Source organism: Entelurus aequoreus, linkage group LG15, assembly GCF_033978785.1.
Source record: "Entelurus aequoreus isolate RoL-2023_Sb linkage group LG15, RoL_Eaeq_v1.1, whole genome shotgun sequence".
Lineage (NCBI taxonomy): Eukaryota > Metazoa > Chordata > Actinopteri > Syngnathiformes > Syngnathidae > Entelurus > Entelurus aequoreus.
In genome coordinates this window covers 35,013,213-35,025,221 of record NC_084745.1, presented here as the reverse complement: position 1 = coordinate 35,025,221, position 12,009 = coordinate 35,013,213, and the positions used below count along the sequence as shown (strand labels likewise).

The 12,009-nt window shown below is 39.4% G+C and overlaps 1 protein-coding gene across 2 annotated transcripts in view; it reads left to right on the top strand.

Annotated features, from left to right (window-relative positions):
• The window catches only part of lg15h8orf34 (linkage group 15 C8orf34 homolog), a 126,818-nt gene that overhangs the window by 68,434 nt on the left and 46,375 nt on the right, over positions 1–12,009 (top strand). For both annotated transcript variants that reach the window (XM_062021279.1, XM_062021280.1), the window contains exon 11: positions 4,749–4,866. In XM_062021279.1, coding sequence (XP_061877263.1) covers positions 4,749–4,866 — 118 coding nt within the window. The remainder of the gene's footprint in view (positions 1–4,748; positions 4,867–12,009) is intronic.

Genomic DNA, 12,009 nt, shown 5'->3' with positions numbered 1-12,009 from the left:
ATATTGACAAGAGGGAGAATCCCTTCATGTCGCCCCCTCCATCATTCTTGTTGCACGCAATGCCACACACGGAGAAGTCAAGAAATATCCCAAGTTAACTCAAAAGAACGGACAGAAACCGCATTAAATGCATTCTGAAGTACTTCATGTCTAATGCAGCAATAACAACAATGGAGTGCACTACTTGGCTCCAACCAGCAGAGGAGCTGTTGGTTCAGTCTCGACGAGATTACTGACTGAAGAAGCCCAACATGACTTCTGTTTATGCTACGGCTCACACCTGGATGTAATCAGGCATGCAGAACATGTACAGATTGATTAAGCCATCCCCTTAAAGGGGAACTGCACTTTAAAAAAATGTTGTCTGTCATTCATAATCCTCATGTAAGACAAAACACATGCTTTTTTTTAATGCATTCTAACTAACTAACGCTAGCAAATGTCAGATAACAATGGAGCCAATGGGAGTTGCTCTATTCTGCATATAAAGCGCTCTAAAGATATCCAAAAGCCTCCATCATTTTTTAATATACATGCTGTAAGTATATATGTTATGTAATAACAGGCACATTCGTAATAAAGAACATGTAATATTTACATATTTTGCTCATTTTAAGCATACTGCGGCGCAATAATTTCACAGATCCATCACAAAGTTGGCTTTTCCTTTCAACAACAACACTACTACTCCTGGCAGACTTCATGAGAGACAACAAAGACTACTTTGTGACAAATGGTGGTCCAAAACCTTATCATTTTGAGATCCAAATACCACGCGCTAAACAGCCTGTGCAATCTATAAAATAGCTTGTACTATTAAGGGGCGTGTTGCGTGTGATCTACTGGCATTGTGTGTACAATTAAAAAGTGGCGCAGACCACCTTATTTAAATGAAGTTTTTGCTTGTACAATCACCACGGAGACACTCATTTACTGGACTTCCATGTTATCATGAATATGCTGTGTTTTCAAACATGCTGCAGACATGTACTACTTTTTATGGGAATGTTATAAGCAGTCGTACGGTGAATCTACATTGACACCACTTTTTTTAATTTGTTTTTTTATCTTTACCTTTTTTTTTTTACTGCTGAAGGTGCACGAGAGAGATGCTGCACTACTGTGCACAAGACATAAAAAATGCGTACTTTTTTTCATATAAGTTAATAATATATAGACTTAGTGTATGTGAATAATCGATTGTCATTAAAAAAAAACGCTAAAGGACACATATGCATCAGTGGAATTTGTTTTAATCAGCCCCCTAAGTCATCAAACTGCTATTATAAAAGAATATTGCTGAATAGACGATATGTGTAAATTACATTTTTGACAGTTCAAATATGTTGAGACACACATGTAGGACGGTGTCCATTGTCTGTCATTGCAGCGCAAGCACCAATCCCTGTGTGGAACTGTCAGTTTGCACATCCTTTTCACACATGCTAAATCAAACGCTGTCAAAGCGTTGATGAGCGATGATGAATCACATTGTGTGTGCTGTATAATATATTTGCATTATCTCCTCCCAGTATTGTGGATGCTTTGATGATCAGCATATATTCTGCATATTCTGCATAGGGACGGCGTGGCGAAGTTGGTAGAGTGGCTGTGCCAGCAATCGGAGTGTTGCTGGTTACTTGGGTTCAATTCCCACCTTCTACCTTCCTAGTCATGTCCGTTGTGTCCTTGGGCAAGACACTTCACCCTTTGCCTCTGCTGGCTGCTGGTTAGCGCCTTGCATGGCAGCTCCCGCCATCAGTGTGTGAATGTGTGTGTGAATGGGTAAATGTGGAAATACTGTCAAAGCGCTTTGAGTACCTTGAAGGTAGAAAAGCGCTACACAAGTACAACCCATTTATCATTTATCATATTAATGAAGACAGAGACGCAAAATGGATTGCATGCCTCACTTAAGGGACGCAATCCACTTTGCACATGTAGATCAGTTTTACGTATGCTATCAAGTTTGCACGTGTTTTAGTGCACACAAACCTTTAGTAAATCAGGCCCAAAGCATCATGTAGCAGTATTTCTAAGTGCTGAACAAGAAATACAAACTATGAACATAATAAAACAAGCACTTACTGTACAACGTCTGCTCTCACTGAGATGCAGACTGATGGGATATCTTTCCGTTTAGATGAGGAATTAATCATAATCTTCATGCAGGTTTAAAAAGAAAAGTGCCGCAAATAAGATTCTTTTTGTGTCTTTCTCACGATGTTGGGGTATAAGTTGACCAACTTCTTGGTTTATGGCCACATCCTCAACTATCCAGGTCGGAGGCATGATTTATAATCTATAATTAACTTTCACCAGCTCAGAGGTGATGCAGCAGCTCACAGGCTCAATATGTCAATAAAGCAGTATGAGGTAGTTAGCGCTCTGTGATCACGGCGCCGCTGAAAATAATCTGTCTGTGTTACCGCTTTTAATAACAGTTTTGCAAATACTTAGTTAATATTCAGATTATGACATTTAAATGGGGTATTGTTGGTGGTTTTTGGATGTTTTTAGAGGGTTTTGTAGGCACAATACAGTACACTCCCATTACCTCCATCGTTAGCTATCATTTGCTAGCGTTTATTTACGACTTAAAACGCATTTAAAAAACATGTGTTCTTGTCTAACATAGAGATTGTAAATGATAGGCAAGTAAAACAAGCATCGATCATTAACTGTAAATCAGTGACATTTTGACCTCGCTGCTGTAATTGTGTAACTGACAGCCTCCAAAGATAAATAAACTAAAGCTATTACATTTATCAAAACCCTCATTTTTCCTATTGGCATGACTCCTTGAAATAAATACTCTGCTAGAGTTGATCCCAGGTTGGATGACTGCATGGTACTGCATGTATCTCATCAGAAGCTCAGGTTTAAACGTTGGCATCAGCGCTCTGCCAATTCTGTCTCTTATTAAAGGCTTTGAATGATGTAAGAACTGGGTTCCAGAAGCAGCCGCATGTATCTCATCACAACTTTTATTTCCTACCTGGGCTTGAAGCTCTCACGCGCACTTTCATCTATTGGCTCTAACTGACCCAAAGAATTTTAGGATTAGCGCTGGCTCACATACTCCAGCTTTTCCTGACAATTTTTTGGCAAAGCTAAATGAACTGTGCTGACCCGCATATAAGACGACCTGTTTTTGTGAGACTTCTGTCTTGGGAAACTATACTAACCCATTATATAATTATACCAATGCTTCCCACAGGACATTCATCTATTCGGGGTGGTGGGTTGATGTAATTATGGAATTGCATAATTCTGGCCATGATGCATTTGCGAAAAGTTTTTGTCTTTTGTTGCTTCTTTTTGTCTGGTTTTTTGTGTCACGACTCACAAATAATGATGTCTTAATCAAATAACATTTTTGGCTTCTGTTATAATCCAATACTTTGAGTGAAAGGTTTAACACATGATATTAAAGCTTAGCTTATTAAATTAAATTTTCTAGCATTTTTGCAAATCAGATAATTTATTACATGTGTGGTATTGAATGCTACATTTTTTTTTTTTTACAAAATAAAGTGGCGATTGCAGACTAGGTTCATTATAATATGTTTATGATTGATGTGCGAATAGGTAGAGCCAAATGTATTTGTGGCTAGCTGCCTGTTAACATTACGTTGGAGTTAATAGTAAATGTAGTACATGTGAAATATATCTAGTGACAATTAGAGAATCAATGAAATCAAAATAAGCACATAACATTTTATTGTACAATACAATTAAATGGTTATGACCTCTCAGCCATGTATTAATCTATCTCCAGCTGTAAAGTCCCTGAGGTCAAACAATTTGAAATGCAACCAACTGTTTCATAGAAAGTCATCTAAAGTTGAACAAAAACAATGCTAAACAATGTGAAAGCTCAGGTTAGCAAGCATTTATAATTTTTTTTTGCTTTTTCTTACTAGCTTTTTTGCACATTTTCTTCCAAAATAATAGGTGAATATAAGTGGAAACGTGTTGTAAAAGCGTTGCCAAATTCTATCAAAAAAGTTAACATTGTGTTTATTACTTTATTGCATATTTTGCTGTTAACTATTGATGGTTAACTTCTTGATACATGAGTAGGAATGAGATTGTGCGTTACAACTTTGTCATTCACCACTAAAGTAAAGTGTTATATTGGTTTTACGTTATAATATTAACAGTTATTAACTTATTTTACCAATTAGAATGAAGAAGTTGATCAAGGTTTTATAATGGTTATAGTTTGACCCTGAAACAGACTATTTGTGCGGTGGAGATCGACTTTATAGGTTCCACCAGTGGGCATGTGTTTTTTATAATACAGGCTTCAATAGTGTGCAGCGTGTGAGGGTGTTGTCTTTGCATGATAACAGCGTCAGATGTGGAGAGACAGCAGTCAGAGTCACATTTACTGCCGTCAGGCTTGTCTCCTAACACCCCGAGCCGCTTTGGGACGAGTCGGTGAAAAGAAAGCAAAAAAAAAAAGAGTGGAAAGAACTGCTGACAGTCGAGCATCCCGCATTCACCAAACAATCTGCCCTGCGTGCTCCACACTTTCATCTCCGCTCGCTGCGGTTTCTTGTGTTTTTCTAAAGCCCATAAAATAATAATAGCCTCCTTTTTTTTCTCGCCCTCAGCAGATACGGCTCAGATATTTCCAGTAATGGCTGAAAATTATATAAAAGGGGGTTAATTGAAGGGTTTCTCTCGCTTTCTTTTTAAAAATATCACTTTCTCTCTTTTCTGCTCCCCTCGCCTGCTAGCGTCAGCCTGTCTGGGAGGCTGATCTCAAGGCTGTGAGGGGTGGGAGCTCCATGGGCCTGCTGCTGGGAGACCCCCTCTTTTCCAAAGAGCTGGAGAACATGGGCAAGCAGCTGGCTGGTAGGCACCACTGTGTGTGGGTGTTTGTGTTTGTGTGTGTGTGTGTGTGTGTGTGTGTGTGTGTGTGTGTGCTTCTTACACTGTGGTTTGTATTCAACTCCTTCATTTTTTTTACCTCCAGTTTGAACTGTGTTTGCATCCAAGGTGATTAATGAAGCCAAAATCAAAGGTCAATCTGGTTGCATGTCGATGTTCTACCAGCAGGAACACTCTTAGTTTTTTGCTTCTGAACAATATCCAACACATAGTTGAGGTCAAAGGGCCTTTTGGTTGGAACAGTCCTTGTCAGTGATCACATTTTCAGGAATAACTGACTGTCATGACAAGATTTTTGAATATTATCCTATTCATAGTGATTGAAGTAGGTTAAAGGTCACAGGTTAATACTAATCTCGTTTTTGGCTGCCACGATTAGATAAAGGTGATCGTCGTCTGCATATGAAATCAAGCACTTTCACAGCTCTTGGCGGCATGAAAGCAATAGCGATTCCCCCGCATGTCAGAAGATATTGTGTATGGGTACAAAGCTCCATGACCACGTTGGCTGGCATTAACAAAGGCTGCTGCAGCATGTCGCTGTGTTTCTCTGCCCCGACTTCCGTAAACACCAAAAGACGGCAACAGTTGTGGACGTCTATACGACACGCTTTTCTCTGCTTGTCCGTGCACTAGCAGGACTATCGGGTTATGAGACTGGAGACACTTTTCCGTCGAGTACCAACACAAACGTGTTCCCCATTGCAGGCCCGGCCCTAACCAATCTGGCGCCCTAGGCAAGATTTTAGGTGGCGCCCTCCCACATCGGCAGTGAAGTGTATATACTCACAAGAAACCGAATAGCATTGTCTTTGACCTTTTTTTTTACTTAAAGAAAGCAAATTAACAATCAGAATTGTTAACAAGATAAAAAAAACTATGGATAAATAAATGAATACAAAAAATAAAAAATTTATATATGTGAAATACAATATTTTTTACATACATAAACACAAAATAAAACGTGTCAACAAGTTGCATAAAATAAATAATGTTGTAACAAATAATATTTCTATTAAATAGGCTTTACTTTGCATTTTAATTAACGTGGGATTATTTTATGTATTTAGAAATAATAGTACCAACTTTTTTATTTTTTTCCTCCAACATTTGTGGCACTGGCGTGGCGCCCCCTGATGGACGGCGCCCTTAGCATTTGCCTATACGGCCTATGCCAGGGGTCGGCAACCTTTACCACTCAAAGAGCCATTTTGGCAAGTTTCACAAATTAAAGAAAGTAATGGGAGCCACAAAATTTTTTTTAAAAGAAAAACACCGCATACAAAGCTTAAATGCTTTGTGCTATGTTAACCAGGGGCCTCCGACACACGCACCGGCACGCACTTTAATGTGGAAATTTGATGTTAGTGCAGCCCACGAGTTTTGAATGAATGGCACTTGATAGTATCATACTTGCCAACCTTCTCATTTTTCCCGGGAGACTCCCGAATATCAGAGCGTGATGACACTGCATTTGGCGCCCTCTACAGTCTGCCCTAACAGTGTACCTGCTCGGCCACACGTAGAATGCAATTTTAGCTTGCTCACGTAAGTGACAGCAAGGCGTACTAACTCAGCAGCCACACATCTTACACTGACGGTACCAATACCCAGAATCCCATGCAGCCCTAACTCTTCCGCTCAACCAACGCACGGAGAGGGGGGGGGTTGATGTGTGGGGGAATTTGGTGGTAGCGGGGTGTATAATGTAGACCGGAAGAGTTAGGGCTGCATGGGATTCTGGGTAATGGTTGTGTTGTGTTTATGTTGTGTTACGGTGGGATGTTCTCCAGAAATGTGTTTTTCATTCTTTTTTGGTGTGGGTTCACAGTGTGGCGCATATTTGTAACGTAACAATGTTAAAGTTGTTTGATACGGCTACCGTCAGTGTAAGCTGTGTGGCTGATGAGTAAGTATGCTTTGCTGTCTCCTGTGTGTGCAAGTAATAACAACATGCAACATGTGGCTAGACTGGTACGCTGTATGTAAATGCTATAGAGGACAATTGCTGCAGTGCAGTTAGGGCATGCCCTTTATTTAGTAATTAAGGGGTAAATAGGATTATTTTTTCCTGGGAGTAGTCTATGAGGGACACTGAGATCCATAAGTCTCCTGGGAAAATCGGGGGGGTCGGCATGTATGTAGCTGAGCCGCATTAGAGTGGTCAAGGAGCCGCATGCGGCTCCGGAGCCGCGGGTTGCCGACCCCTGGTCTATGCCATGGGCCGGCCCTGCCCCATTGGAATTCATGTATGGAGTTATAGTTGTGCCATAATTGTGAGGTAGCAAAAGCAGATTTTGAGCACTGAAAATGTATGAGGAACAACAACTCCTTGTTCCAGCACGACCACACAGGTAAGTTGTTTGATTAATTTAGTTATTTGAGCCTGAACATTGTGGATAACGTTTTCTAAACATTGTGGTACAGAGTTATTTTTGTACATTTGTCCGCAATGTAATAAGTGATCTAATTGAGCACCAAACAGCCAATCATAGCGTAGATTTGTCCATTTCTCTTATCATAACGCTGTGCCAAAACTTGCGCATGTGCAGAGGGGAAAAAACTGAATGTGTAGAGTTGAGAGGAAGACGGGATGTAAGAGAGCACAGTGGTCTGCCTGCACAGAAAGCAGTAATTATTGCATGTTGATATGGATAATAGCAAACATGCAGACACATTCATTGAGCACAAAATACATTTATATTCGCTAAGACTATTTTATTTTGATTTAAAACATTTCTTTAAATAGCATGAATGTGCTTGCAAAATAAATGTTTTTGTGCTCAAAATCTGCTTTTGGCAACCTTACAATTAAAGTTAAAGTATCAATGATTGTCACACACACACTGGTGTGGTGAAATGTGTCCTCTGCATATGACCCATCCCCTTGTTCACCCCCTGGGAGGTGAGGGGAGCAGTGAGCAGCAGCGATGGCCGCGCCCGGGAATCATTTTTGGTGATTTAATCCCCAATTCCAACCCTTGATGCTGAGTGCCAAGCAGGGAGGTAATGGGTCCCATTTTTATAGTCTATGGTATGACTCAAATGGCACAAATATAACTCCATATTCATACTCCCCCATATATCCGCACATGGGTATGTTTCCAGGCAATGCGGGGATGTAATTGCGCATGAAAGGACTCTTTCTCGAGAGTACAATTGTTACACAACATAATGTAATTTTTTTGTATTTTGTCGTTTTCATATAAATTCACACTACAAACAATGACTGACTGATGACGCACGGGGCATATGCGGGAACATGTCTGTTTTTTAATGGCCCTGAAAAAACCCAATTAAATTGATAAATACAGCTAAAGGCATTATGCATAGAGAAAAAGCTGAAATGTTAATACTAATTATGAACAAAAACACAAAGATTTGTCTTTGAATATACAGTCGCAGCTTGCAACTACGGTTTAAAGTGTAACTTAGATATGTAAAGCTCTTTGAGTCACTACAGAAAAGCGCCAAATGAATATATTTCATTTAAATTTACAATATGTTATGTTAATGGTAAAATGGTCTTCATATTGCTGCATAACAATGTTTTAACCTCTTCTATTGATTATTAAAATGTAATAATGAGCCTGCTGCTGTAATTGAGGACTCACCAGAACATGTTATAAAAGAATTTACACAATATTTCAGCCAGCAGGGAAAATAGCACCCCACCCCACCTGCCCCTATATTCCTAAACTGATGTACTAGCATTTATTTAGGTGCAAATATCACAGAATAACATTACAAAGCATGACCGTAATGTAAGACATTTTTATATTGTTAATGTCAGGGTTTCCCCTAAATTACCAAAATACCTGTGGCGATGGGGGCGTGGTATCTGGGCGTGGTCAATATGACATCTTTGCATGATATGCTATGATGCATATATTCTTTTAAAAATGTGAATATGCATTTAAAACAAATCTGTTGTATTAAGTATAGTATTAACATATATATGTTTCATAAATATTGTTTTGTTCTATTTTTAAATTGTATGTATTTTGAGAATTTCTTTTTTTTTGTTGAGATTTCTCCAATGCTTTTAGTCACTTTTTCTTTAATAAAAATGACTAGCATTAAATCTAGCATCTATTGGCGACTGTCCTTGTGTTTAGAGACGCAGTTTAGACTCAGTTGTGCCATGTCTGTGACGAAAAGTGAGCTGAGAGCCTGACATCACACTTGCTTCGTGTTGCTGCGTCTTTCTCTCATTAAGAGCCTCCAGTGTCGTCTTAAATTGTGAAGATCGCTGTACGTGGGTATATCGCGGATATATTAAACTAGTCCACAATTCGCACACGCTGCCTCTGCTCCAGACAACCCCGTATGTATGTCTGGTGTTATTGTGTATGTTTGTGTGTTATGGTGGTCATTTTTCCCATGGTCTGTGAACACACCGTGTTGACTGAGAATGAACAAGTGTTGTGTTTCCGGAAGTGAAGCACAGAGGCAGACGTGTGTGCACGGAGGAAATAATTGTTGGAATTGGGTCCATTGTTAGCATAAAATTGGCCATAAAAGCTAAAAAGAGCGTCAGACTTTGTTTTCTCCTGGACGCTACAATACATTATATTACTTTATTTTGTTAGCTGGGCGGCTAATATGAAGCTGTACATTAAGGAGAAACCCTAAACATTGTCAAATCGGATATATAGCGTAGCGCTTTTATTTTGAAGCCGTAAACGTGTGTGATTGGTTTGAGAAAGTGTCTTGACAGGTTTTAATGTCGGATCGACTGTTTACAATGAAAAAGTCTTCTTTTGACTTCCTGCCGACCGTCTTTCATCTCTGTTGAGCTTTTATGTTGTCTTAGTTTCTACTAAAGCAGTCACAGTAACAATCTTAATGTTATGTTATCACTGCACTGTAATCTGAACACAGAAGTGAAGCACCACCCACTGCTGATCGACGTGCACAGCAGTCGTTTGCTGCAGTGATGATGCCTCATCTCATGGCAAAAAATAGTATTTTCTTCTCGGCAGAACAACTTGCCATGGCTTTGAACCTGATATTTTCATAAGGTAGCCTTCCTTTGTCCATTTCTGCTCGCTTGCGGCTCATCAGTATCAAGTCAACTGCAGCCAATTTCCCCTCACTACGGCACGGCACATGGGTCAAAGCGTGTGTGTTAATCGGCCGTTTAAAAAAAATGGTGCCGTTATAGAAATGTATAGTTTACACGTTATTATCGCGTTAACAGTAGCAAACCTTTCCTAATTGCCAGCCCTCAAAATGTGAGGTATTGTCCACATCACGGCAGATCTCCTCTAAATTTGAGTAAGGTCCCAATTCAAGAAGCATGAGGTCAAAGGTTATTTGTGTTGCTCCATCAATTAGTTTTGCAATGACTGATGTCAAATCGCTGCACGTTCAGCCAATTTTCAGCTCATTGTCAATGTTCTGTGAGCACAAGACCTTTTATTGCTATTGAATTAATTTTTGTGGGAAGGGTATCCTGTGATAGCATGTTTCAAAAGCCATTCGGGTACACCATGACTCTTCCTCGTAAAATATGTTCAGCAAAGAGAGAACAGTCGTTAGCAGTGCAGCACACATTTATCACATGAAAGTCTGCATAGGAATCTAGTGGGAATGTCGCCAAGTGTCCCTCTCACACATCCCCCATATTGTTACAAAGAGCTTTTTTGCTCTCTCATATTTCAAGCACTTTGGTGCAATGGATGACAACAGTGACAAAGTGGACTGTTACTTCTCTCCCCAAAGTACTTCTTTTGAACAATAGTTGTGTGGTAATACAACATATTTGGCCATACATACAACTTCCTCACATGGAACTGATTTCTGGGTCTTTGACTCTTGGATCCCATCAGGCATTTCAACGAGCTAATTGGGCTCTTTCAAGTCTTTATTAGCTGCTAATACTTTCCATGTTTGGAGCTGTTTTATCTTGTATTGTTGCCACAGTTCAAGTGTCAAAGTCGCCCTTTGTCTGCGTGCGTTTTGCCGTAAATTAAATTATCTTCAGGACACCTGCCGTCGTCAAACTTGCACAGTATTGTAGTAGAAGCTCTATGGATTCACATTGTGGCTGGCTGTGTTACCCCAAGATGCAGAGAAGGCAGGAGACGTGCAAGTAAACAGTCCTTTTATTGGGAACAACCCTGAGGTCACCAGCAGGATAGCAGCGGTGAACCATGAGTAAAAAACAAGGCAAAAAGGAGATAAAAGAACACAAAAGTGCAACATACAGCAAACACAATACTGACGATGCTGGGCATAAGAAGCCTCCTGATTGACAACCAGGGACAAATGTTTCTCCTGATGGTCAATAAGGAGCAGGTGAAGGACGCAGCGCTCAGGCTGGAGGTAAAATGGAGACAAACAGGAAGTGGAACAAAAATAGGTGCTCTGGACAGCAAAGAAAGTAAACTAAGGAAAACGACCAACATAAATCCAAAACAGTCATGAAGGATCATGACAGCATGAGGTCTTGGCTATCTTTTTATTTTCCCATATTTGATTCAATTTAACAATTAACCATACTGCATGAAAATACAATGCAGTTTTGAAAGTATTATTCTTAAAAAAACATATTTCTGTTGAAACCGTTTATAGGATGATCCATCCATCCATCCATCCATTTTCTACCGCTTGTCCCTTTTGGGGTCGCGGGGGGTGCTGGAGCCTATCTCAGCTGCATTCGGGCAGATCATTGGAATAAAATAAATATGAAATAAAAACATTGAATAATAAGAAAAAAAAAGTGTTGTGACTTTTTCCAAATTAGTTGTGTTTTAAACAACCAGCATACATAGAGCATAATTCTCCATTAGATTTAATGATATATTTATTATTCTTTGCTAATTCGTTGAACACAATCACATAATTGTACTGTCCAAAAGTAGTTTAAGTTACCAAATATGGTTACTAGATATGAGCTAGCATTTGTTTAACATTATGAATATTTATATATAAATATGTATTAGATTTTGCAATCAATTTCATCCTATTCAAAAGCTTTGAATGGTCCTTTTGCAACATATATCTAAAATATATATACGTATATATATACTGGTATTATTAGACCAAATATGTTTATCAAATCAGAGCTAAATATAGAAAACATGCTCCTGGCCACTCACT